The 24,561-nt window shown below is 41.6% G+C and overlaps 1 protein-coding gene and 1 pseudogene across 1 annotated transcript; both read right to left on the reverse strand.

Moving 5' to 3' along the window:
- Positions 1-5,473: 5,473 nt before the first annotated feature.
- On the reverse strand, positions 5,474-9,550 carry LOC113281547 (peptidyl serine alpha-galactosyltransferase-like). The gene is made up of 8 exons (XM_026530326.1): positions 9,115-9,550; positions 8,418-8,588; positions 8,093-8,336; positions 7,800-8,000; positions 7,241-7,716; positions 6,953-7,117; positions 6,592-6,835; positions 5,474-6,453 (listed from the first exon to the last, which is right to left on the reverse strand). Exons 1-8 carry the CDS (start codon positions 9,411-9,413, stop codon positions 5,755-5,757), a joined length of 2,499 nt encoding a protein of 832 aa, XP_026386111.1. The 5' UTR covers positions 9,414-9,550; the 3' UTR covers positions 5,474-5,754.
- Positions 9,551-9,653: 103 nt separating this feature from the next.
- Positions 9,654-11,760, reverse strand: LOC113277415 (annotated as a pseudogene).
- Between the last annotated feature and the right edge of the window lie 12,801 nt (positions 11,761-24,561).

Raw genomic sequence — 24,561 nt, forward strand, 5'->3', positions numbered from 1 at the left:
TAGAATCCCATTCAACTTCTGTACATCTTTTATTGTTGCTGGTGTTGGCATGTCACGAACTGCTTGCACTTTTTATGGATCAACCTGTATTCCTTCTTTTGATACAATGTAGCCTAAAATTTTTCCCGATGCAACTCCAGTAGTACACTTCTCAGGATTCAATTTAATGTTATACTGCCGCATTTGTTCAAAAATCTCCCTAAGGTCTTGTACATGGTCTTTAGCTTCTTTACTCTTTACTAACATGTCATCCACGTATACTTCTAATGTTTTGTGTATCCATTTTGAGAACACCTTCTCTACCATTCTTTGGTATGTCGCTCCCGCGTTTCGCAAACCAAATGGCATTTTCGTGTAACAATATAAACCTCTAGGGGCAAAGAAAGCAGTATGTTCTGGATCTTCTTCAGCGAGAGGTATTTGGTTATACCCTTTGTATCCATCTAAAGATGATACCCTATCATTTCCCGCTGCGGATTCCACCATTTGAGGAATATCTGGTAACGGAAAACTATCTTTGGGGCAAGCTTTGTTTAAATCAGTGAAATCTATGCAAATCCTGATTCCTTTGTTTTTCTTTGGGACAATGACCATATTCGCTATCCATTCTGGGTATTTAGCTTCTCTTATGATTCCCGCCTCAAGCATTTTATGTAATTCTTCTTCTATTTGGGAATGATAAGTTGTTGCAATTTTTCTTATTCTCTGTTTAAATGGTCTCACATTTTTGTTAATCTCCAACTTGTGGCATGCAATTGATGGATCTATTCCCGGTATCTCATCCATGTTTCCTGCGAAAACATCTTTATATTCTCGCAACAAGTTAACAGTTCTTTCTTCTTCTTTCATATCCATTTTGGTTCCAATTCTCAATATTAGAGGTTCTTCTATAGTCCCAACGTTTATTTCTTTTGTTGGTTCTGCGGCAGTGTAAGTGGGTTTAGGTTCTCCCATTGGTGTAGGTTCTTTTATCATTTTCATAGGTCCTTCTCCTTCTTCCGAAATTTCGCTGGGTATTCCTTTGCCTTCTTTTGCCCTTATCATATATACTCTAAATTCTTCTTCTTTCTTTGCTTCCTTTGCCAACTTTCTGAGAAATTGTTTCTTTTTTCCTTGTCCTTCATAATGCTTTACTTCATCTGATGACATAATTTCGCATTGTCAACATCTTCTCTGATTTCACCTATTCCATTTGGTGTGGGGAATTTAATACATTGATGCAACGTTGATAGCACAGCTTTTATCGCATGTATCCATGGTCTACCTAATAACATATTATATGGTGATTCCATATCCACCACGGACAACGTTACATGTTTCTCGATTTCTCCAAGTGGAATTCGTACCACTATCTCTCCTTTAGGTTTTGTTATGGATTTTCCAAAGCCGTGAAAAAAATATGTTGAACTGGACATTTCTTCATCTTTAAATCCCATTCCCCGGAATGCGTGATAAAATATTATATCCACTGAACTTCCTGTATCGATTACAGTTCTGTTCAATATCCATTCTCCTGTGGATTTTGTCGTTGTCTCCCTCTTTTTTCGCACAATTGGCACTGTGACAACCAATGGAGATGTGTGGTTCAAATTTTCTTTTGGTATTTCTGCCGCCATGAATGTAATTTTTTGCTTTTCCCAATCATTCAAGGGTGATATCTTTTCTACCGCCATAACTTTCCTTCCTTAAAAATTTCGTTTATGTATTCTTCCTTTGATGTTTTCATGGAATTCATTAATCGTCGTTTTTGTTATCATATTACACTTCAATCTTTTGTCATCTACATTAATTCTATTCATCTTTCTTCTAACCGATTCACTGATTTATTTAATCACTTTCTTGATTTGAATATCTTCAACAACAATCTTCAACTTTCGATCTTCAGTCCCCTGTTTCTAGCGCCATTATGTAGTTGCAGGAAATCCTACACTGCACCCCTCATATGATTTCATTGTTAATCAACTCATTTTTAGGTTTACACTCTTAATTTTATTGATTAATCTTTGAATGTTCTTACAAGAAAAGATAAAGAAATCAAGAATGATCTCTACTCTGAACTTTCTCTCTCCTATTTATTTGTTTCATACTCAAAAAGATCTCTCTCTTTCTTTACAACTCGAACGACTATTTATAAAGAAATACATAGTGGACGACAGCTAATCTGTCCTTTATTTTCGGGTATGGTTTGCGACATTCTCGCAATCTTACAAATGTTAATTTCGCAAACTCTCTAATTTTCGCAGAACTATCATACCTTTCTCGTGATCTTTGCTGAAATTGTTCTGCGACGTTGTTATGCTGTGTCATTGATAATTTCGCTGTTGCGAGATTCTGATCCTACAGGGGACTACTTAAAAATGGTGGGGGACTACTCTCCATTTTTTTGGGTGGATATTAGAAGTAATATTGAGTCACCCCTTATCTAAGTTTTTTTTTAATGCCAAACTTACCTTGGTAATTAAATTAGTTAGTGTGATGATTAATTAGTGTTAGTGTAATGATTAAATAGTGATTAGTGAGGTTAGATTAATTAGTTGGGTGTTTTTAAAAGAATAATTTTTGAGAAGAAGGTTTTTTTTTTTTTTTTTTTAAGATGGTTGATTTGGAAATGAGGGTTTTGGGTACTTAGGTATACTTCAAATTTACTTAATCTTGCTTGAATTGGCATAAACTTTCGAAAAAATGAAAATTTTATAAACTGAGTTCGGCTATGACAGTATAGTTCGACTACGAAATCTGAAGAACAGGTAGCCGAACTGTTCTGCTAGTGTAGTTCGGCTAATGCTTCTGAAGACACAGGTACCCGAACTCATCTTTAATGGAGTTTTTGCTTTCAGAAAAAATTTCGGTTAGGAAAAAAAATTGCGAGGTAACCGAACTAAAAGTTCGGCTAGGAAATTTTTTTGCGACGTAACCGAACCAAAAGTTCGGCTAGGAGTTTTTTTTTTGCGACGTAACTGAACCGAAAGTTCGGCTAGGAAAACAATCTGCGACGTAACCGAATTTTTTCTGAAAGAAAAAACTCCATTAAAACTAAGTTCGACAACCTGCTCCTAGAAACTTTTTTTTTTCAAAATAGCCGAACTTTCCTTCATGTTCTTCGTTTCCATCAGGTTCGTCTAGTTCGACAAAATTTTCCCAAAATTCCTAGCCGAAATTCTCTCGCGACTTCCATTTTCAACCCATTTTGACGATTACTTCTCATTTTTTCAACCAAAAGCGAATGAAAAATAATGGGTTTGTTATAATTTTGATTTTGATTTTGTTAATGATTTAAATTAAGCTATATGTAGAGGTGGCGGCGGTGGTGGTTTGAGGTGGTCGGTGGTGGTGGTAGCGAAGGTGGTAGGTGGTGGTCGGTGGTGGTGAGCTGCGGTGGTGATGGGAGGAGGTGGTTATATATATAGGTGGTTATTAGGTTGGTTTTAAATTGAATTAGGTTAAGGGTAGGTTAGTCATTTCTTACACTTTAGGATACCCCTTATAATTATAGGGTAGATATTCCTATCACAAAGTAGTCCCCCACCATTTTTGAGTAGTCCCAAAAAAACGGTTCCCGAAATAAGCTAACTGGGCTTTTATAATAAGCCATGGGTTTCTTTAAGAACGATTTTTTGGGGACCATGGTTTTTTTTGGGGGACCATGGTTTTATTTTGGGTAAAGACATTAGAAGTAAATGTAGGTCACCCCTTATCTAGATATTTATATTAATACCTAAATTACCCTCCTGATTAATTTTGGATGATAATTAGTTAGTGTTAATAATAGTTAGTGTAATGATTAGTGAGATGATTAAGTTAAAGATAATTAGTGAGATTAAAAAATCAGATGGTTTTTTTTTAAAGAAGTAGAATTATTGAGAGAGTAAAGTTAGAGAAGATGAAGAAGAAAAACATGAAAAACGATGGATTTTACCAACCACAACCGGAGAAGGGTATTTGGGTACCCAGGTAGGCTTCAAACTTAGATAATGTTGGTTGAATTGCTCCAAACTTTCAAAAAAAATGAAATTTTTTATGTAGATTTGGGCCAGTTCGGTTACCATATGTCAAGAACATGTAATCGAGCACACCTGAAAGTGTAGCTCGGTTACGTTTTCCAAACACGCAGGTTACCGAACTCGCTCGTTAATGGAGGTTTTGGTTGTACAGTGTAATGTTCGGTTACCTAGGATAAAATGGTAGGTAACCGAACTTTGAACTTAACAATTTATTTGGGTACATCTTGTGTGTTCGGTTAGTTCGCAAACTTCAACGCAACCAAGTTCCCAACCGAAGTGCAGGTTAAAAGTAACCTAGTGTTAGAAGTTCGGTTGGTTCGCAAACTTCAACATATTTTGCGAATCAACCGAACTGGGCTTATATATGCATATATGCAATTAGGCAAACGTTTGGTTACTACGAAATTTATTTCTTGGCGAATTAGGTAGAGTTCGGTTACGAAGTTTCAAAGGTAGAGTTCGGTTACAAAGAAAACTTAACATTTTTGCGAAAGAACCGAACTTGTGGACTTCTCATTATTTTCGTAAACTAAAGTTCGGTGATATCCTTATTTTGCGAAGGAACCGAACTTATGGACTTGTGTTGTTCTAATACAAGGAGTTCGGTTAAAATTATTTTTTGCGAATCAACCGAACTCTGAGTTCGGTTAATAAAAAATTAATTCTTGATAACCGAACTTTTCTGTGAAAAAAAACCCTCCATTAAACCTCTCTGCAACTTCCATTTTCAACTCATTTTAGTGATTACTTCTCATTTATTCAACCAAAATGGGTTTGTGAGAATATGTTTGTTAATATTTTAAATTAAGCTATATATATATAGTGGTGGTGGTGGTAATCGGAGGTGGTGGTGGTAATCGGTGGTTGGTGGTGGTGATAATCGGAGGAGGTGGTGGTGGTAATCGGCGGTGGTGGGCGGTGGTGGTGGTGGTAATCGGTGGTTGGTGATGGTGATAATCAGAGGTGCTGGTGGTGGTAATCGGCGATGGTGGGAGGTGGTGGTAGGAGGAGGTGATGCTTATATATATATATATATATTGGTGGTTATTGGGTTGGTTTTAATTAAATTAGGTTAAGGGTAGGTTAGTCATTTCAATGCTTTAGGACACCCCTTATAACTATAGGGTAGATGGTCTAATAGGACCATGGTCCCCAAAAAAACCATGGTCCCCAAAAAATCGTTATTCTTTAATAACCGAGTGGGCTTACAAAATAAGTTAATTGGGTTTCTACGATAAACTGACGGTTTTCTGCAATGAAAATGAGTTTCTATAATAAAACACATTTTTCAGTTATGGAATAGCTTGTACAGTATGCACGTGCACCATTTTAATGGGACAAACACTGCTTATATAGAATTTTTTTTGCATAGGACCAACTGGTACTCATTTCATTAACCAAGAGCAATTGTACATTTGTGTTTTACAGATGTTGACTGCTGTAAAACTAGTAACAATCAACGTCTCAAATTCTTAATAAAAACTCACAGCTAAAATTATCTCCCGTAAATTTAATCTTGAACTACAATGAGTAAGTAAAATATCGACAAGAAAAATGAGAACAAATCTTAACTGGAGAACAAATCTTACATGGAAACTAAAAGCGATGTCATAGGTAAATCTTTGTCTGTTCTCTTCTGCTCTTCACCCAACGAACTTCTAAAAGTTTAAGGCAATCCCAGCCACACACATTTAAGAGGCTGACTATTTTCGTCTACTCTGTTACTAGAATTTTCTTTTGGATTTTTCTACAATTACAAGAGCATATCAGAAGCATTATTGTAAGGATGTTTATCATGCCTACCTGTAGTGTCTGGGAAGGCAGAGTAAGAAGCTCTTCTCTTGTTTCTATGGTGACTACCCTTACCCCTTGGTCCTTCTCCTTTCCGCCCAGAAAGTACCATTGACACGATTATTAAGAAACCCATCACTGAAAATGCCCATAGAACCACAATCCAAAACCTGAAAGAACTAAATATGGGATCTGTTATATTAGGATGAGTTGATTCCCTGGTCCTAGTGTCCTGTGGTGGTGTATCATCTGTTACCACATCTCTTCTTTCATCTATTCTGCCGATTCTACGTGAATATGTAACTTCTTTAATAATCTCTTGCTTTGTCTGCGGAGCTTTTCTTGTCGGGTCCAAACAGTTCCTTCTTATGTGATGCAAACGAAGAGCTTCATTTAGTGTCCTGCCACATTCTATGCTTAGCTGATCACGGCTTATGATGTTTGTATCAGTAAAATCCAGTGTTGAAGCATTTGGTGGGTCAGGAAACTTGGCCCAGCATGTGTTCACCATATCAACATTCCTCCAATTAGCCTTATCAAAACTCCAATTTCCAACAGTGAATTGCAATCCATAATGGAACACCCTGTAGTTGACACCAGGCTTAGGAACATAACCCGGATATATCAATATTTTATCATTTATCACGTGCCTCAAATTCAACTGCATCAAAGAGAACATTCAAAAGTGTCTTTAATTAAGCAAAGGGTGTAAACAAAATATGAGAGGTCCAATTTCAATATTCATATTTTATTATACTATAAGAGGACGTCATGGTGGCAGCCTCCATGTATAACATACCTCTGCAGCCCCAAAGGAGTAACCATACATCTCGCTGATCCACCCAGACTCATAAATATCCCCAGTAATATTTTTTGAATAGTGAGCTTTGTCAGCTCGTACCTCCTCTGTTTTGTGCAGCCATAAAAGAGCAAATTTACGTAGATCATCTATGTGCATGATAATTACACCGCCAACCTTGTCACAAGCATCAGGATGGCTAGTATGAAGCTTTGCAAGCTCATTGTGGCAGCCAATAAGGTAGCTAACATCGAAAAGCAAAAGTCAAATGGTGAACTTCTTTAGCAGAGATAACAGCACACAGAGATGTATGTTAGTAAAACACTTTGGTCACCCTGCAGAAAAAAAAACTTTTTCTTACTCATAAGGGGTTGACACTGGATGACCACGTGCAGCATTGAACTCCCATGGTGTAATTGGGCCTCTCATTATCATGTCAGCATCTAAAATAACTATGTATTCAGCATCGATCTTTGCGTGATTAAGCCAATGAAGGACAGCAGCTGGTTTATTGATTGCTGGGTACCTGAAGCGGCATAGAAAAAAGAAATGTTTCAGAACTTTATCCCTGTAAGAGGTTCTAATTATTATAATTTGGGTCCAGCTACAAGTAAAATCATCCTTAAACTCGAAGAACATGGAGTATTACCAATCGCCTGTCAAAGGATGTCTGCTCATAGATGGAACATTATGAGTAGGAGCTAGGTCATGACCAGCATATTGCTTCAAATCTTCATCCGTACAACTGAGAAGCCGTGTGACATCTCCAGGCTGCCCACTCAAACGGAAGCTGTGCATAAAGCCTACAGTTTGCCAGTCAAAATATGTGGTACATTCGGTGGAGAAAACTGTATGAATCTTTGGGTATGGCTTCCCAGGGTTGTCAAATGCATACTGCTGTACCTCAGCTTTCTCAATTCGTGGATTGCCATGAGTTAAATATCTTGGCCGAGTAAGATTAGCAAAAGTCTTGCTTTTTAAAAAGCTCAAATACTTTGACCAGTTTGGCTTAGAGCACCCACGTGATGCGTGGTGTATCACAAGACCCTCATTTAAAATGTTAATGCATTCTATGCTCAAAAATAGGCCGCGCCTTTTATTTGGTTCAGCTTCCAACACTTGAACCTACAGTAGGAAAAAAAAAACTGCATTAAACTTAGTTGTCTAACTTTCTTTATTATGCATCCGAAGTTATTATATGATTGTACCTCTCTAGGATAAGGAGGCTCAGGAAAAAGACGGTTGCAGTCATAAACAATTGCATCCTCATGATGATCTAGTTTGCTGAAAGACCAATTTCCAACTGTAAATGGCAAGCCATAATGAAAAAGTATAGGCTCAACTCCAGCACGTGGTACATAACCCGGATAGATCATTAAATCATCACTAATCTTGTGTCTAAGCCCCACCTAAATGAAACAGAATAGACAGTACATACAAACATGAATTAATATTGTGAATAATCTTGAGTTTACAAAAGGAACAAATTGAAAGTACTAACTTCTGCTGCACCGAATGAATATCCATACATCTCGCTGATCCAACCCTTGCCATAAATATCACCAGTTAAGTTGGTTGACCAGTGTGCACGGTCCTCTCGTACTTCCTCTGTTTTTGATAACCACTTAGGAGCCAATGCTTTAAGGTCATCAATATGCATAGCTAAGAGGCCACCAACCTTGTCACAGAGTTCTGGGTGCTTCGTGTGCAACTGGGCAAGAAGATTATCACACCCAACCAAGTATCTAAAAAAACAGATAACCTTTACATTCAATAATCACGATCCATACAAAAAGAGTTACTAACAAGAAAATATTCTTTAATACCCGTAATATGCAGCAACAGGCTTCCCCTTCTCTGCACCAAGTTCCCAGGGAACAATTGGACCTCTTATAATCTGGTCTGCATCCAAAATTACAACCCAATCCACATTCTGTGCATCTTTACTATACTTAAGCCAGTGCACAATTCCAGCTGGCTTGTTAATTGCAGGATACCTACAGAAAATAGTTCTTCACCTCAGCTGAGAGCTACAGTTCCATCGTTAAAATTATTCTCCGGAGAACACTAACACTTTACCAACTCGTGAAACATGGAGCAAGGAAAGGTGGTAAACACAGCAAAATTTCTGGAAGCAAATTTGCGCTATAGCTATACTTAAGGTATTAGTCACATAGAGCCATTTCCCTGTATCTAAAATGCTTAGCATGCCGTATCAACATGGCATCCCATCCCCGCACTTCAATTGTGTTATCCAAATGTATAGATTTCTCAATAATTAGTAATTTAGTACCGTCTTAACTATAACATTTAGTGTTTATGGGGATTAGGAAAGCAAATAAAACAGCATATACCATAAGAACAAATGCTAAAAGAAAAAGAAATATCATAGATGAGAAATGTGAAACGAACATTGATTCAAGATTCATCACATGCCACAGATAGTAGAAGCATCAATTTCAGGGTTCAACATCAAAGAAATGCAAACAATAAAAACAAAAATTCAAAGCTTTAAAGACATACCAATCCTTGGTTTTAGGGTGTCTGCTCATAGAAGGAACCTCAAAAGTAGGTGCCAAGTTCATTCCTTTATACTTCTTCTTCTCTTCATCTGTACAACTTAAAAGTCTAGTAATTGGTCCTGGTTGTTTAGCTTTCTTATAACTATGAACGAGACCTACTGTTTGCCAATCAAAATAATCTTGACATTCAACAGAAAACAAAGTATGAATTCTCCATGGAGCAGCTGTTTGATTTAACTCCTCGCAAAACCCATTACTAATTATACAAATTAGAAACGAAAAAATCACAAATTTCTCCATTTAGACCAAATTCATGAAGACATTAGACACGGGTTTTGTGCTAAGGATCTGAATTTCATATGTGAAGGTTTAATTTTGGTTTGGAGAGTATTGGAATTTTTTAAAGTGTTGGTCTTGACAGTGTTTCCCCAGAAAGGTGTGTACAGAAGCTTTGTAAGAAATGAGATTTAGAGGGTCGTGTAAAGATTTCTAGGACATCTTAACCAGATAACCGTTAGATAGACAATGAAGTGTGATCGATGGATGAAACATCAGGATGTATTTAAAAGATTCCAGTGTTGGTGTTACAGGATACAGTGAAGATTTAAAAGTCAACACATGGAAAGGCGTTGGCAGCCAACAACTTTGTTGGCACGACCCAGATCCATATGACGACGCCCACTGGGAAAGGTCTTCTCTCTCTGGTGAGTGCGAGTGAGTGTTTGTTTTTTTTTTAGCGGAATCAGGGTCAATATCCGACTCGGGATGAAGGCAAGAGCGATTCAGCCAGATGAATAAGTGTATCCGACTTTGGCGAGCAAATACAACTAACAGCAACTGAAAAGAGTTGTGCTGAAATGAAAAGAGTTGTGCTGAATTAGAACTAGACCACTATGATGCACCTGCAAATGTGTCTGCCCTTTACATTCTGATTGGATGGATCTTCAGCTAACTCTAATTATAGTTACTAGAGTATTTGATTCACCTACAAAAGTCTGAGCTGCAACAGTAATATCATTGTTATGGGGATATGACGCCAAATGCAATGGATATTAACTCATTTGATAGTAGGAAACCATCTGGATCACTAAGTCGAATGAACGCCACTTCCTCTTCAATCTTACTCTCGTTAGACAGCACTGACCTGAATTCTTCTGCCACTAACACTCTTCTTTTATCATCTAATAGAAGTACATGTCCACTCTCTATATATGGTCTAAAAGTCTTGCAAAGAGATAAAGCAAGACAACTACCAAAACATTCTCTGAAAGATTTCAATTCTAGGCCTTCGGAAGTTCGAAGAGAAAGCATTACAACATCCACTTCCAAGTCCTTTGCATCCTTATGGCCATTTTCATGCTGAATTAATACTCCATCTTCCAGATTTTGGACGTAACTTGTGTACTCTTTCATTTTCCTTGGCCGTGAAAATCTTACCCTGTCGAGGTGACTTGCAGAGCCAAGACCAAATGCATAGTAGTATCCGTTCTTCCAGTATGTAAGATTGTGTTGGCATTCGTAACCCTTTTTGCAGTAACTGCTAATCTCATAATGATTATAACCAGTATTACAGAGTGTCTTTGAAGCCATTTTGTAAACTCTGCTGATAGAGTATCATCTGGCAAAGGAAATTCACCAGGTTTATACCTGTTAAGATTTAAAACTCAAAATCATTAACAACGGTTAATGGCTATAAAAACTCGTAACTGTCAAAGAGACACGCCACATTGACTATCACGGTTATAGACTACTTACAATAATCCAAATTTGGTGCCTTTCTCCACTTGCAGATCATAAACCGAGACGTGAGTTGGTTCAGCCATTATAGCGCATTCTAAACTCTCTTTCCACATTTCTGAGGTTTGATGAGGGAGTGATGAAATAAGATCCAAACTCCAATTACTTACACCACAGGAACCAATAATCTCTATAGCTTCATACACTTCTTTCAAACTATGAGCTCTGCCACAAGCCTTCAACAACTCCTCCTGAAATGCTTTAACTCCCAAAGATACTCTATTAACACCAAGGTTCAGTAAGTCACTCAATTTTTGTGCATCAAATGTTCCAGGATCCATTTCTATAGAAATTTCAGCATTAGAATTCACTCCAAATTTCGAGTTCAACGTTTCTAATATTTTCGAAACAAGTCTTGGAGGAACAAGAGAAGGTGTGCCCCCTCCAAGAAACACCGTTTTAAGAGGTGAGTTGTCATCCGATTTCAGAACCTTTGTTGCTTCAATCTCTCGACAAAGGAGTTGAACATAGTTCAGAATGCGCGGATCATCAATGTCATCGGGTAGGTTCGCAGATGATGAACCGAGAGCAACAATGAGAAAGTCACAGTAATGACAACGTTTTCTGCAGAAAGGAAGATGAATATAAGCTGAAGTTGGATATGAATGAAGTGGTGGTTCAAGGGGTTCAACCGCGTTTATTGAGACATTATCACGAACAGCTGATGGACGAAAAGCTTTACAAAGTGAGAGACGCGCAACTGGATATTTTGGTTTCATTGGAATGGTTGAAAGAATAGGTGCCAAGGCTGATTTGAGCATGATTCGTGTTTATCTTTCAGTGAAATGGAACCCAGTAGTTGAAGTTTATTACAAGAGTTCTCGGGTTTTGCACGAAAATTACCTATAGAAAAAAGGCAAAACGAAATAAAAGAGGAATACATCTTTTCGTCTCTTTAATATTGATTTTTGTTAGAGGGAGAGCGAAAATTGATTCGAGGAGTGCGTAAATCCTAATCAGACTCATTAACCATTAATGATTCAGTATAATTGTACTAGCCAGACTAAATTACCCTGCGATCATATAAATTCTCCACACACGTTGAGCATTACCTCCTCATCGTCTTCTCCAAAATCCTAAGCCTTAAAACCGAAATCCAGTCCAAAATAAAATAGCCTAAATATTAAAACATACAAAAATGTTGGTCGTGATAGTTGTTGATTAAACGAGGAAACCTAATATAAGGGCTTCACATTTCAATAGAAGGGCTTCACTAATATGACAAAAATAGATTACCCGTTAGTAATTTCAAAAACCCCATATCTAAAATATTTTCGTAATGACTAAATAACTCTTATTTATTTAGTGTTAATAATTAAATAAAATTAGATTAGTGATTTTGATTTGTAGTCAGAGAAAGAAAAGTTGAGAAAAACCAATCATTACGGTTGGTTTTTTGGTTTTTCGAAACAAATCGTAGCACTTTATAAGTCGGTTACGGTTATGTTCTATCAAGACCCAACCGTAACTCATTAGTTGTGTTCCCTTTTAATGTTTGATCCGAAAATGGAGCAAAACACAATATCAGTCGAAGAAACAGGTGGTGGTAGGCCTAGTGGCTCCATGTGACTATAAAGATTTATACCAACAAACTTAAGTTGTTTATAAAGATTTGTGTGAACACGTAAATCACGAAGGCATCTATATGTTCACAAACAATATTCGCACTTTAGGTACATACTCGCTCTGAAGAGACAATCACATTGATTCCTTGGCTCAAAACCTTCGGGTTTATCATAGCCTCATCTAATATCATCGCCAGAGATGTTTACATAGAGGAAGATAAAGAAAACGAAGTATAAAAGTAAAACTCACGGAGTGTTAGACGAATACAAAGTGCTGAAATGTAAATAAGACTGGGGTTTACGTGGTTCAGCACTAAGGCCTACATCCACGGGGTTGTTGTTTCACTATATACTTGATGGTTACAGAGATAGTCGAGTGACTTTGGAGTTTACATAGGTCTGTGTATTGTAAAAGATAAACTTACACTCACAATCCTTCTCTCTCTCCATCTCTCCCTGATTTTTCCGATCCCCCTACTCTTGGTGGAGAGGGGGTATTTGTAGGGTTAGAGTGTGGGACCCGTTTCTGAGGGCCGTTGGAACCTTATCTTCTTGTGCTTTGTGTCCATCACGCGGAGGTCTTCGTTCATTACTTAATCACGCAGAGTCATCCTCGTTCGTTCCACGGGTTGATCGACACGTATACTGCTCAGAGTGTTTAATGCGGGTAGTTGAGACGCATGCTCGTGTCAGACAAGTGTCTTCTGTCCCTGTCACGTCCATGTAAGTTAACCTTCTCTTCACCGTTGATCTTGGCTTCTTTTGGGGATGAGATAAAGTAGCTCTTCGGGAGTTATTTGGTGCTCCGCAGTACATCGTGTTTTCGGTACATCTTTTAACTTCTGCCCTTAGATTTGTTCGGGCAAAGATCCGACGTCGACGGGATGGGCTTCTTGGTTGTGGGCGTGTGTCATCATGTTTTGATGACTTTGTCCGCATGCTCTCCACGTGTCTTCCTATATACACGTGTTTGATGATGAAATATGTACATACAATTTGCCCCTTTTCTTCGGGCTTGAGTGTTTAGTGGGAGCATTGAAGAAAACAGACGTTACATATTCTTCCTCTCTCCTAATAACTTCTCCTAGATACTTGGGTATGTTTCTTACTCGTGCATTAACTGCTCATTTAATGGGCACGTTTCACATTCCTCCATTAACTTACTTCTCTTTCTTTCGAGTATATTAAGGAGAGGAGAGAAAAATTAATTTCATTCTCCTTGAAAATTAATTTCATTCTCCCTGTCAGTCTTCATTCTTTATTCTTCAACCATTAAATTCTCTCTGCCCTAGCATTTATCACGCTCGTTTCTTCTTTGTTTCTGGTTTGTTGTCTTCTTTCGGGATTTTGTTTATGGTGGTAAGGTTTCTTTTCTTTGTTTCTGTTGTTTTAAGTTGTGTTGATTGTAAATTTTCTGCTGCTGTCGTCCCTTGTTTGTGATGAAGAACATCTTTTGATGCATGTATGCTAGTTTTCCCATGTTCTTCTTCTCAAGTCGAGGAGGCCATTGTTTCACTTGTGTTGATTGAACTTTTAAGTTTAGGGTTTTAGGGAATTCAAGCATGTATGCTAGTTTTAGGGTTTCTGGGCTATGTTGAGATGGACTGCTAATTTTGTGGTTTTTTTTTTCTTTGGTGATGCCCTCGTGTTTGCTTCTAACTTGTTTTTGTTGTACCTCTTCGCAGCCATGTCTGACCGTCCGCGGCTTCCTTATCAAACTCCGGCTTCCAGTCTACCGAGATCCCCTCCGCGTAGAGAGTATGATACATATCCACCTGGGGGAGATCTCTCTATATTGTCTCAAATGGATCCCCGCGGTAGTAAAGTTTCGTCTTCTTCTGGGACGAAGGCCTCTCCTCCTAGGAGAGGGGATCCATCGAAGAGTCCTTCCGGGTCTCGATACGCTGCCGGTCGTGCTGCTTCTCGTCCTCGTGATGACTCTAGGTGTACGCAGACACCTCCTCGTGGTGGCGCCTTCGATGTTCCTCCTCTTCGTTCTGTAATGCCCGTGCAGCACCCTATGTCGCCGCCTCCAGTACTTTCTTTTAAAGGGAAGAACTCCAAAGGTGGTGTGCCGAGAGCTGAATCGTCTAAGAATCCTCCTTTGAAAAAAAGATCTTCCGAAGCTTTTGTTGGTTCGTCCGACCCCGCGGAAGAGGATGAGGCCGCCCCGGTGATACGCAGCGTTTCGGTCAGCAAGAAGAAAGTCACGTTCAAGCACATTGACCTTGAAGTTTTCAAGGAAAAGCATGAGCTTCAAGCCTTCGAGGTTCGTTTTTATGCCCCTGAGGATGATATTACTTACGAGTTCATCTCGAAGTATCAGTTTGATGAGTTTCACCTGTTGACTACGGTTGGAGCCTTCGAGGCGGGTCTTATGCTACTGTTGTACAAGTCTGGTGATTCCTTTTATTACGATGAGCTGGATGGTCGGGAAGGCTCTTCCACCAATACTCACAGTCGTTTCGTGTCGCAATTATCGGGGAATTATCTTCGTGCACTGAGGGAATGTTATCTGCGGAGTAAGGGGGAGACGACGATGACATGTTACGTTCCAAATCCCGCTGAGAGGGAATGGTATACTCCTGAAAACTTCAATAACTCCTTTGGGGATTATGTCAATAGTAGGAACCGTAAACCGTGGAGTGTTAGCCTGCGGAACCTTGCTGCTCCTCGAGGCGAAATTCGTCTGTTAAGTGAGGTGAGCGATGCCAAACTGAAGTACGTTCCAGGCACCGAGGGGTCGAGTCAGCGGAAACTTTTTCCCGCGCGCGAAAGGATCAAGCGTGACCATGATTATGAATGGCACGCCACTGTTATTGAAATTGTTAGACCTTGGGCGTATGGTTGGATTCCCGGTCCGCGCGGTTGGCGTCCTTCTGAGAGTAGCAGACCTCGTGAATCTCCTCCTGCTCGTTATGGAGATTTCTGTCCCTGGCGTTTAAATTTCGAAGGCATGAACTTTCCTTATGCTCTCGATGTCGTTGAAGGAGACGAGGAAGAAGGTTCTGGTGCTATACTTCCACCGAAGAGTGCCGCTACTGCCAAGGTATGGTTACTGCAGATTCTGGCCGCGCCCCTCCTTTTTTGAAAATCAAACTTTTGTATGGGGAAATAACTCTTTTTGTGGAATGTGTATTGGTTTGTAGGTGTCGAAAAAGAAAAAGATTGGGCCCAAGCAGTCTTCTACCATTGTAACGGGTGAGGCTGAGGTTCATGAAGAAGTTACCAGTCCGGTGAACGAAGAGTTTGCCGAGGATTAAATGTCTGATGGGGAAGAACGCACTGATACTTCCCCTCCTGACGTCGAGGAAGAGATTGGTGCGGGTTGTGATGGTGTTGAAGGGAGAAATAATACCGCGGTGGCTGACGACAGTGTTATCGCGGACATGTCTGCTCCTGCTGGTGAGGCTGCGGAAACTCTCCCCACCATTTCTCAAGAGTTCTCCTTTGACAGGATATATTCCGCAGGGGAACTCTTTGACGATGCCCTTGATTTTCCCAAAGACTTTTCGTTGCTTTCCCCCAATGATGATTGGGATGTGATCGGGGGTTCTGGTAAGGAAGATGCTGCTATTCAGAATGAGGGCGCGGATGATCACAACACGCGTGGTGATGCCGAAACTTGTGCCGATGGGGCAATATCACAAAGGGGAAGTCTGTGGTTGACTCGACTTCCGAGGATTTCCCTCATTCGCTGTCGTTTGAGGGTGAGGATGCCATAATGGATTGGCTCAAGAAAAAGAGTCTGTTGTTTGTCCCCCATCCTGCCCCGGTGGTTGCTGGTGAGAAGGATTTTGATGCTTATACCCGTCGGATGATGGAACTATCTTCCGAGGCGCGTGTTGCTGAGATGTGGGGGAAAAGCTTGAGTGTTCCAGAGGCTACCCTCGTATCGGAGACTCCCACTTCCGTTGCTGACATGATGGCCATAGCCGATGGGTATCAATATGGTTTTCCCCAGCAGCATGTCTTGGAGGTAAGTCTTCGTACATATCTCTTCGTGACAATTGAATCCTTCGGTGTAATAATGTTTGTCGTTTGATGTGTAGATGATGAGGAGTGAGCATTGTAACCATGTGTTGTATCAATTCTTTAAGGCGAAATCTTTGAAGCTGGAGGCTAAGCTCCGTCACAGAGAAAAGGCATTATCTGCGGCTGAGGTGGAAATAGAAGAACTGAAGAAAAGCCTTAAAGAGAAAGAAAGGCTGGGTGAAGCGGAGGCTGGTCTTCGTCCAGAGCTTGCCGCTGTCCGCGCTGAGTTAGAGCAAACTCGCGGCCAAGTCTCAGCTTTCACAGGTTTGGTTCTTTTTCATCTTTTACCCTCGTAATTCCTCTATACTACTTAGTTGTTCTGTCTGAGTCTCCCCACCCTATCTCCAGTGGGTGGCGTCCCCGAGCTGATATGGCTTCGAAACGAAAGGCACGGCAAAAATCTCGTATCAAAGAGTTGGTCGAAAAAATTAAGAGCGAAGCCAAAAAGTGGGACGCTCGAGCTGAGGGATGGCGCGCAAGGCATGTTCAGATGGTTGATATGCAGAATCTGTATAATCATGACCGTACTTTGTTCCATGGTACGCTGTTGTGGACACGTGAGAATCTGCGGGAATCCCGTGAGCGTACCTCGTTGTTGGAGTCTAGAATATATCTTCTGGAAGAGGAATTACAAAAGGCTCGCTCCCTTCCTTTTCCGGGAATTAAGGAGATTATGCTATGTCTTACCAGAGAAAGGGACGATGCTAGAGCCGAAGTTGGGGCTCTCAGCAAAGCCCTTGCTGCTTCTCGTGCTGAAGTAGCCCACCAGTCTGAGTCTGAGAGGAATCCCGAAGTATGTATGTACCGACTTAGCAAAGGGGTAACAGAGATAAACAACGAAGTCAACCACCTTCGTCACATGGATTCGATGAAGCTGGTAGAATTAGATGCCAGTCAATTTACTCTCACCAACCTTCGACTAGATTATAAGAAATTATCCGAGGAATACGACTATCTTGACGAAGCGCGAGATGCGGTTGTTAATGAGTATGAAGAGGCTTCGGCTTGTGTCGAAGGTATAACCTTATTTCGTAGAGTGCGATTGTGTCTTTTCTTTGCTAACTCCCTTTTGTTGTCTTTTTCAGAGCTCGAGGGACAACTCCGCGCTGCAAATGAAAAATTTGAAAAGGCTCAATCTTCCTTAGCGCAGCAGGAAGGAAAGACGAATTATTTTAAGAGTCTGGCGGCATCCCGCGAGGAGGCCGTTGGTGCTGCTTCTAAAGAAGTGAATCGTCTATCGTTGTTGTTAACTCAATCCCACCAGCGGACGACAGTTATTATGCATAAGGCTCGGTGTCAATTGGCTGAGGAGACAAACAAGATGCTGGAGAAGATTGAGCTTGGCCTTAAGACCGAGCATGGCCTCGTCAAGATCTATCCGCGTCGTCCTGTACCTGCCTCCTTTCCTGGATCCTCGGGACCCTCTTCTGGTAGGAGCGTCCCTTCAACTCTTCGGAACAACCCTGCTGATGGGGCGGCCTCTTCTAAGTAGAGACCACGGCATTAGCCTTCCGTTAGGTTTTGCTAATATTTTGTAAAAAGAATATTTTTGATGTGTTTTTCCTTGAATTGGCCTTGCCGCTTTTTGTAACCAACCTTTATGAAATGAATCCTTCTTTTGATATACCTGCAATATCAGTTTGTTGTTTATTTTAAGCATTGTGAGGAAGGACACTAAAAACGAAAGAAGAGTATTTTAAGTGCTTGGGTGCGATACCGAAGGGAGGTACCTTCGTGATCGTCTTGAGACCTGTCACCCCGCTGGCGAACCCTTGGCCAGAGGATTCCCAGACGGTGGGGGCCGAGGCAACGTTCTAGAATATGGGGTTAAAAATATTTACATACACCCATTCCGTCGATCCGTTGCCTTATGATTGGTTGGGTATCTCTTTCTGCTGGGTGCCTTCCCCCTGGTCTTACACTCATGGACACTGATGGGGGAGCCCTGAGAGATTGTAGATTAAATACTTTCCCCAATAATGTTGATAAGTTTTGTTTACTTGAATTTCAGAAAGCTTGTTTGATTGATAGGTTGAGGCCTGCTACTCCTCGTCCAGATATAGAAACATGTAGAGCGGTTACGCTGCCTTCTTCTTCTGGTATTCTTCACGCAGATGCAAAGCTGCGTTGCTCCTATGGGTAGTACGGTTTGAGACACTTAGCATTCCAAGGATGCCGGAGAACCTCTCCTTTCAGATTGCGAAGATAGTAGGAACCGTTTCCCGCAATGTCGTGTATTATAAAAGGTCCTCCCCATGTAGGTGCTAGCTTTCCCCATTTATTTTCTCGTTGATACTGTGGGATTGTTCTTAGCACATACTGCCCCTCTACAAAATTCCGAAGTTTTACCTTTTTGTTGTACTCCCTTGCTAGCCTTCGTTGATAATTTTCCATCTTCTGCAATGCTGCTTCCCTTCTTCCTTCCAGGTCGTCCAATCTCTCTAACATCATGTCCGTTGTGAGATTTTTCTCCCTTGCTTCGGTCTTTGTGGTTGGCATGAGGATCTCTGTTGGGATGACTGCTTCGTCTCCATAAGTGAGGAGAAACTGGGATTCCCCAGTGGCAGATTTTCGTGTTGTCCTGTATGCCCATAGCACATTGTGCACACCATCGCCCCTTATGTTCGTCTAATTACTTTTTGAGGATAAGGGCGAGGGTCTTGTTAGTGGCTTCCGCTTGTCCGTTGCTCTGAGGGTATATGGGGGTGGATTTGTTCTTCCTTATTTTGAAAGTATCAAAGAGCATGTCTATATTTTTCCCCTGTAACTGCTTACCATTATCGGACACGATTTCTGCGGGTATGCCAAACCTGCAAATGATGTTTTGGAATATGAAGGTAAACACATCCACGTCTCTGATCCTGGCTAAGGCTTTAGCTTCCACCCATTTACTGAAGTAGTCCGTGGCTACTATCAAAAATCGTCTTTTCGCTGATCCTTCGATGAAGGGCCCGACGATATCTATGTCCCATTTTGCAAATGGCCACGGGCTATCTACTGAATTTAACATTGTTGCTGGCGCGTGTATCTTTTTGGCGAAATGCTGACATTCTTCACATCGTCGGGACATTCTTGCGGCATCTTGTATCATTGTGGGCCAGTAATATCCTTGTATTTTTGCTTTGTCGGCTAGTGATCTCATGCCGCTATGATTTCCTGCGTCACCATAATGGATGTCCTTTAGAATTCGATGCCCCTCTTTCCTGGACAAGCAGCGTAGTAACGGTCCGATGAAGGATTTCTTGTACAAGATTCCATCCCGAAGGTCATATCTTCCTACTTTGGAGAGTATTTTCCTGGCTTGTTTATGGTCCGCGGGTAAGGTTCCTTCTTTCAGAAATGCATGGATCACCATTCTCCAATCATCTTCGTTGCTGAAATCTTCGTCTTGATTTGCTCTTGACAGGATATCTTCTTCGTCAAAATCGTTATGGATGTCTTCTCCTACCTGGTCTTCGATATTTTCTTCCACTGTATCTTGATTGGTAGCGAAGGAGAATTGTGATGCAATCGAAGGCTCGTATACCCTTGTTATTTTAATAGCTTCGACGCTTTTGTCCTTCAGCATGGATGATATATATGCTAGGGCATCCGCGTGCCTAAGATCCCTTCTGCATAAGTGTCGGAACTTGATGTTCGGAATTTGTGATGCCAATGTTTGGACCAAGGCCATGTAAGCTGAGAGGGTGTCGTCGTACATATTGTACTCGAGCCCTATTTTCCGTATGACAAGCTGCGAATCACTTTCAGTCTTACATCGGTTACCCCCATCTCTATTATTAAACGGAGGGCATGTACGACTGCCTCGTATTCGACGATGTTGTTAGTATGCTCTTTGAATTCTAACCTGAGTGCCTGTACGATCCTTTCTCCGGTTGGGGTGGTGATGACGATGCCTATTCCTGCTCCTTCCTTATTCTTGGAACCATCGACGAAGACTTCCCATTGTCTTTGACTCGCGGGTTCGAGGATATCCATTGGATCCTTACTTTCTTCCTCGGCTTCTGGCATTCCCATAATCTCTTCGTCGTTGTCCAGGGGGAGGTCTGCTAGGAAATCCGCCAAGACTTGGGATTTTCGGGAATGTTGAATTTCATGAATGATGTTGAATTGGTCCAGGTGGGTGTTCCACTTGGCTATTTTGCCCACTTTTCCTGTGCTTTTAAGGACTGATTCCAGTGGTGCTTTGCATGGGACCCGGATGACGTGAGTTAGGAAGTAGGTTCTCAGCTTTTGAGTAGCCCATACCAATGCTAGGATAAGTTGTTCGATCTTTGTGTAGTTCTTTTCCGCAGAATTGAGGGTCTTACTGACATAATAAATAGGTTGTTCTATCTTCGCATTGGTTTTGACCAACACTGCGCTAACTGCGTCTTCCGTCGCTGCTATGTATAATGCCAAAACCTCAGCAGGATCAGGCTTCTGCAGGATTGGAATTGAAGCCAGGTGTTCTTTGATTTTCTGGAATGCTTCTTCGCATTCTGCGGTCCATTCAAACTTACTCCCTTTTTTGAGAATGTTGAAAAAATGTTTGCATTTGTCCGAGGATCGGGCAATAAATCTGCCCAAGGCTGCTATGGACCCATTGAGCTTCTGCACCTCTTTTAAATTCTTCGGGGATGGCATTTCTACTATGGATTGAATCTTCGCTGGGTCTACCTCAATGCCCCTTTTTGTTACCAGATATATCCGAGGAATTTCCTTGAAGTGACACCGAAGGTGCATTTCTCTGGGTTTACTTCCATGTGATGCTTTCTCATTGCTTCGAAGATATCTCTCAGATCCTGATGGTGATCTTTGCGCAGCTTACTTTTGACGAGCATGTCATCAACGTAGACTTCTAAGGTACTACCGATCCATGGCCTGAAAATAGCATCGACCATTCTTTGGTATGTTTCCCCTGTGTTTCGAAGTCCAAAGGGCATTCTAATGTAGCAATAAAGGCCATGTGGGATGTAGAATGTTGTGTGTAGTTTATCTTCTTCCTCCAGGGCTACTTGGTTGTAACCAGAATATCCATCCATGAAAGACAGCTCTTCGTATCCTTCTACCGATTCAACCAGCTGATCTATGCTTGGCAGGGGATAGCTGTCCTTTGGACATGCCTTGTTGAGGTTAGTAAAATCGATGCATATCCTGACCCCTCCATTTTTCTTAGGAACGACGACCATGTTGGAGATCCATGTAGGGTACTTGACTTCTTTGATGAATCCCGCTTCTAGTAGTTTCCGAAGTTCTTGTTCCACTGCCTTATGGTATTCCGGTGCAACTTTTCTTATTTATAGCCTGAAAGGTGGCGTGCCTGGTTTGATGCGCAGCTCGTGTTGGATTATTTTCGGGTCAATCCCCGGCATATCTCCTAGCTTCCAGGCGAATACATCCGCGTATTCGTTAAGTAATTTGGTTAAGGAATCTTCTCTTCTTTCGTCCATTATGGTCCCTACTTTGATCATCTTCGGGTTTTCTTCCGTTCCTATGTTGATTTCTTTCACGGGATCTACTGGTGTGAACACCGGCTTCGGATCCCCGAGGACTGGGACGTTCTTTGATTGCTATTTGGTATGTTTCTGTCCTTCGTTGGCTGCTGAAGTACCTGTTTCTGTGTTTAGGACATTATCACCCTTTGTCAAACCCCTTCCTATAGTTTCCTTGAGGAACAGGTCTATGGCCTTTTCTTTCGCGACTTCTTTATTTTTAATTCTTCGGGTTCTTCGCTGCTCTTCTTATTCGTTGTTGATACGATCCTGAGTGGCTTGGCACTCTCTTGCAGAGACCCGGTCTCCCTTGATTTTCATCACTCCCTCGGGTGTAGGGAATCTGAGATATTGGTAGTATGTTGCCGCCACTCCTTTGAGTTTATGTAACCACTTTCGTCCAATAATGGCGTTGTAGGGGGATGGGGCGTCAACCACGCTGAATCGTGTTTCTACTTTCATGGGTCCGGCGTTAACCTGCAACATGATGTCTCCCAATGGCTTCGTGGGTGCTCCATTGAATCCGTAGATGGTGTAATAAGAGGTCATTAGATGTTCTTCATGGAGCTTCATTCGTTTGAATGCGTCATAGAATAGGACGTTTACCGAGCTTCCCCCGTCTATGAGGATCTTTTTGAGGTTACATCCAGCCACTGGTAGTGTTAGGACCAGGGGGTCGCTATGGTCTTCCATATCTTCTTCGATATCTTCAGCATCGAAGATAATAGGCGAGTCCATCCACTCTTCGTGCTCATCCACCTCTACACCATCAATCTTATACAATTCGCAGCGGTCCTCGAACTGCTTCCGTAGCCTCTTTCCTATCTGCGTTGTAAGTGAGGGCCCTGCGGATTCAGATTACGAGATGGTGTTGATTGTGTGGTTCCCCTCTGGAAGTTGGACTGGCTTGGTCCGTTTGGATATATCCTCCGCGACATCCTTTCGTATGTAATGGTGGAGTTCGCCAGCATCAATCAGTTTTTGGATCATTATTTTGAGGTTTTTACATTTCTCGGTCTGGTGTCCGTTGAAGCAGTGATATTCAAAGTAATCTTTAGACTTCTCGGTTCTTGGGGGATGTTTTCCCTTAGACCATGGCCACTCCAAATTTTCCCTTCCTTTGATCTCTCGCAGGATCCGAGCATAGCTAGCATTGAGCTTCGTGTAAACCTGATCTTCGAATTTTCGATCGTCTTTTCGTCGTTCATCCCTTCGTTCCTTCCTATCTTCGTGAGGCCGTTCCACTGAACTATTCCTTTTGGCCCCATTGGTTTGTTCTGCGGAATTGGTACGGTGAGACCTCTGTTGATTCGCCCTCGGGTTTTCACGCTGGATTTCTTCAAGACGAGCGTGTTTTTCAATAATTATTCGAAGATCTCCCTCTGTCTTAGGCACGCTTCCATGAATCTCAACAAATAGTGGACTCATTTGGTCTAATCCCCACTTGTAGAAGTTGATACTTACCACTGGGTCCACACTTCCTATGGCTTGGCAGATCTTGTGCCATCTGTTAGTGTATTCCCTCGTGGTTTCCTTGTAGCCAATTGCTAGCGAAAAGAGCTTATCCATTCCGGTGTTACCAGCCTTATTCTACATGTAAGTTCTTAAGAACTTTTCTGCGAGTTGGTCGTAGGAGTGGATGGAGTCCGGCGGCAAATTATCAAACCAAGACAATGTCGATCCCTTCAGGCTTGATGGGAAGTATCTACAGAGTACGGCGTCGTTATGACTCCATCTGGCTAAAACAAGGTTATAATACCGAATATGTGCAGCGGGATCACTTGATCCGTCATAGCTTTCGAAGGTCGGGACAGGGCACTTCAGCGGAATAGGGGTGTTGGCCAGGCGATGAGTTAGGAGCGTGGAATTAGCCTCTCTCATGACCTCTTCTAATCTTCCCCCGCCTTGTCTACTCTTTAACTGCCTGATCTCGGCCATCATTTCGTCACGCATCTCTTCCATCGCGCGGTGGTTCCCTACGCTCTTCTGCTCGTGATAGTCTGACTCTCCGTCATTATAATCCGGGTCGGATGCGCTACTTCCCCTAGCCGCGTCTCCAGTAGCTGCTACGACGACTCTTCGGTCTCGATTTGGTTCTGGTGCCTTTGAATTTGCTTCATCAAGTTGCTGGCTGGTCTTCGTGCTTAGGGCAATCCGGTCTTTTAAATCTTTGTTTTCTCTGGCCAGCAGAGCTACAGCATCTGCGTAAACCTGCTGGCTCTTCTTCAATTCTTCAAGCTCATCCATCAATCGATGTGATTGGTTTGACCCCTGATTGGGAGTCCCAGCTCGTGCTACTACGGCCATGGTGCTGCCTTCTTCTATGGTTTGCACTAAAGGTGGTGGAGGTTCAGCTTCGATTGTTGGAATTTCCAAATCCGGCGGAGTGCCCATCTGCGGTGTTAGAGACACCGGCACAGTTTGATTATGATCGTTTGTTGATGGCATTTCGAAGGTTGGCGGGTGCGCAGGTTGATGTGTTCTGGATTCATCCACCCTTTCTTTTGGTTGGTGAAATTGATTCGTAGCAAAAGTTTTGCTGGCTTCCGCAGCCTTTGAGGCTGCCGCTGCCGTACT

This window comes from Papaver somniferum, chromosome 5 (genome assembly GCF_003573695.1).
Source record: "Papaver somniferum cultivar HN1 chromosome 5, ASM357369v1, whole genome shotgun sequence".
Taxonomy (NCBI): Eukaryota; Viridiplantae; Streptophyta; class Magnoliopsida; order Ranunculales; family Papaveraceae; genus Papaver; species Papaver somniferum.

Coding starts and splice junctions, on each gene's coding strand:
- LOC113281547 (XM_026530326.1), bottom strand. CDS start 9,413: ATGGAGAAATTTGTGATTTTTTCGTTTCTAATTTGTATAATTAGTAAT. Junction 7,717..7,799: donor AGCCTCCTTATCCTAGAGAG/GTACAATCATAT, acceptor TTCCTACTGTAG/GTTCAAGTGTTGGAAGCTGA. Junction 6,454..6,591: donor ACTCCTTTGGGGCTGCAGAG/GTATGTTATACA, acceptor TCTTTGATGCAG/TTGAATTTGAGGCACGTGAT.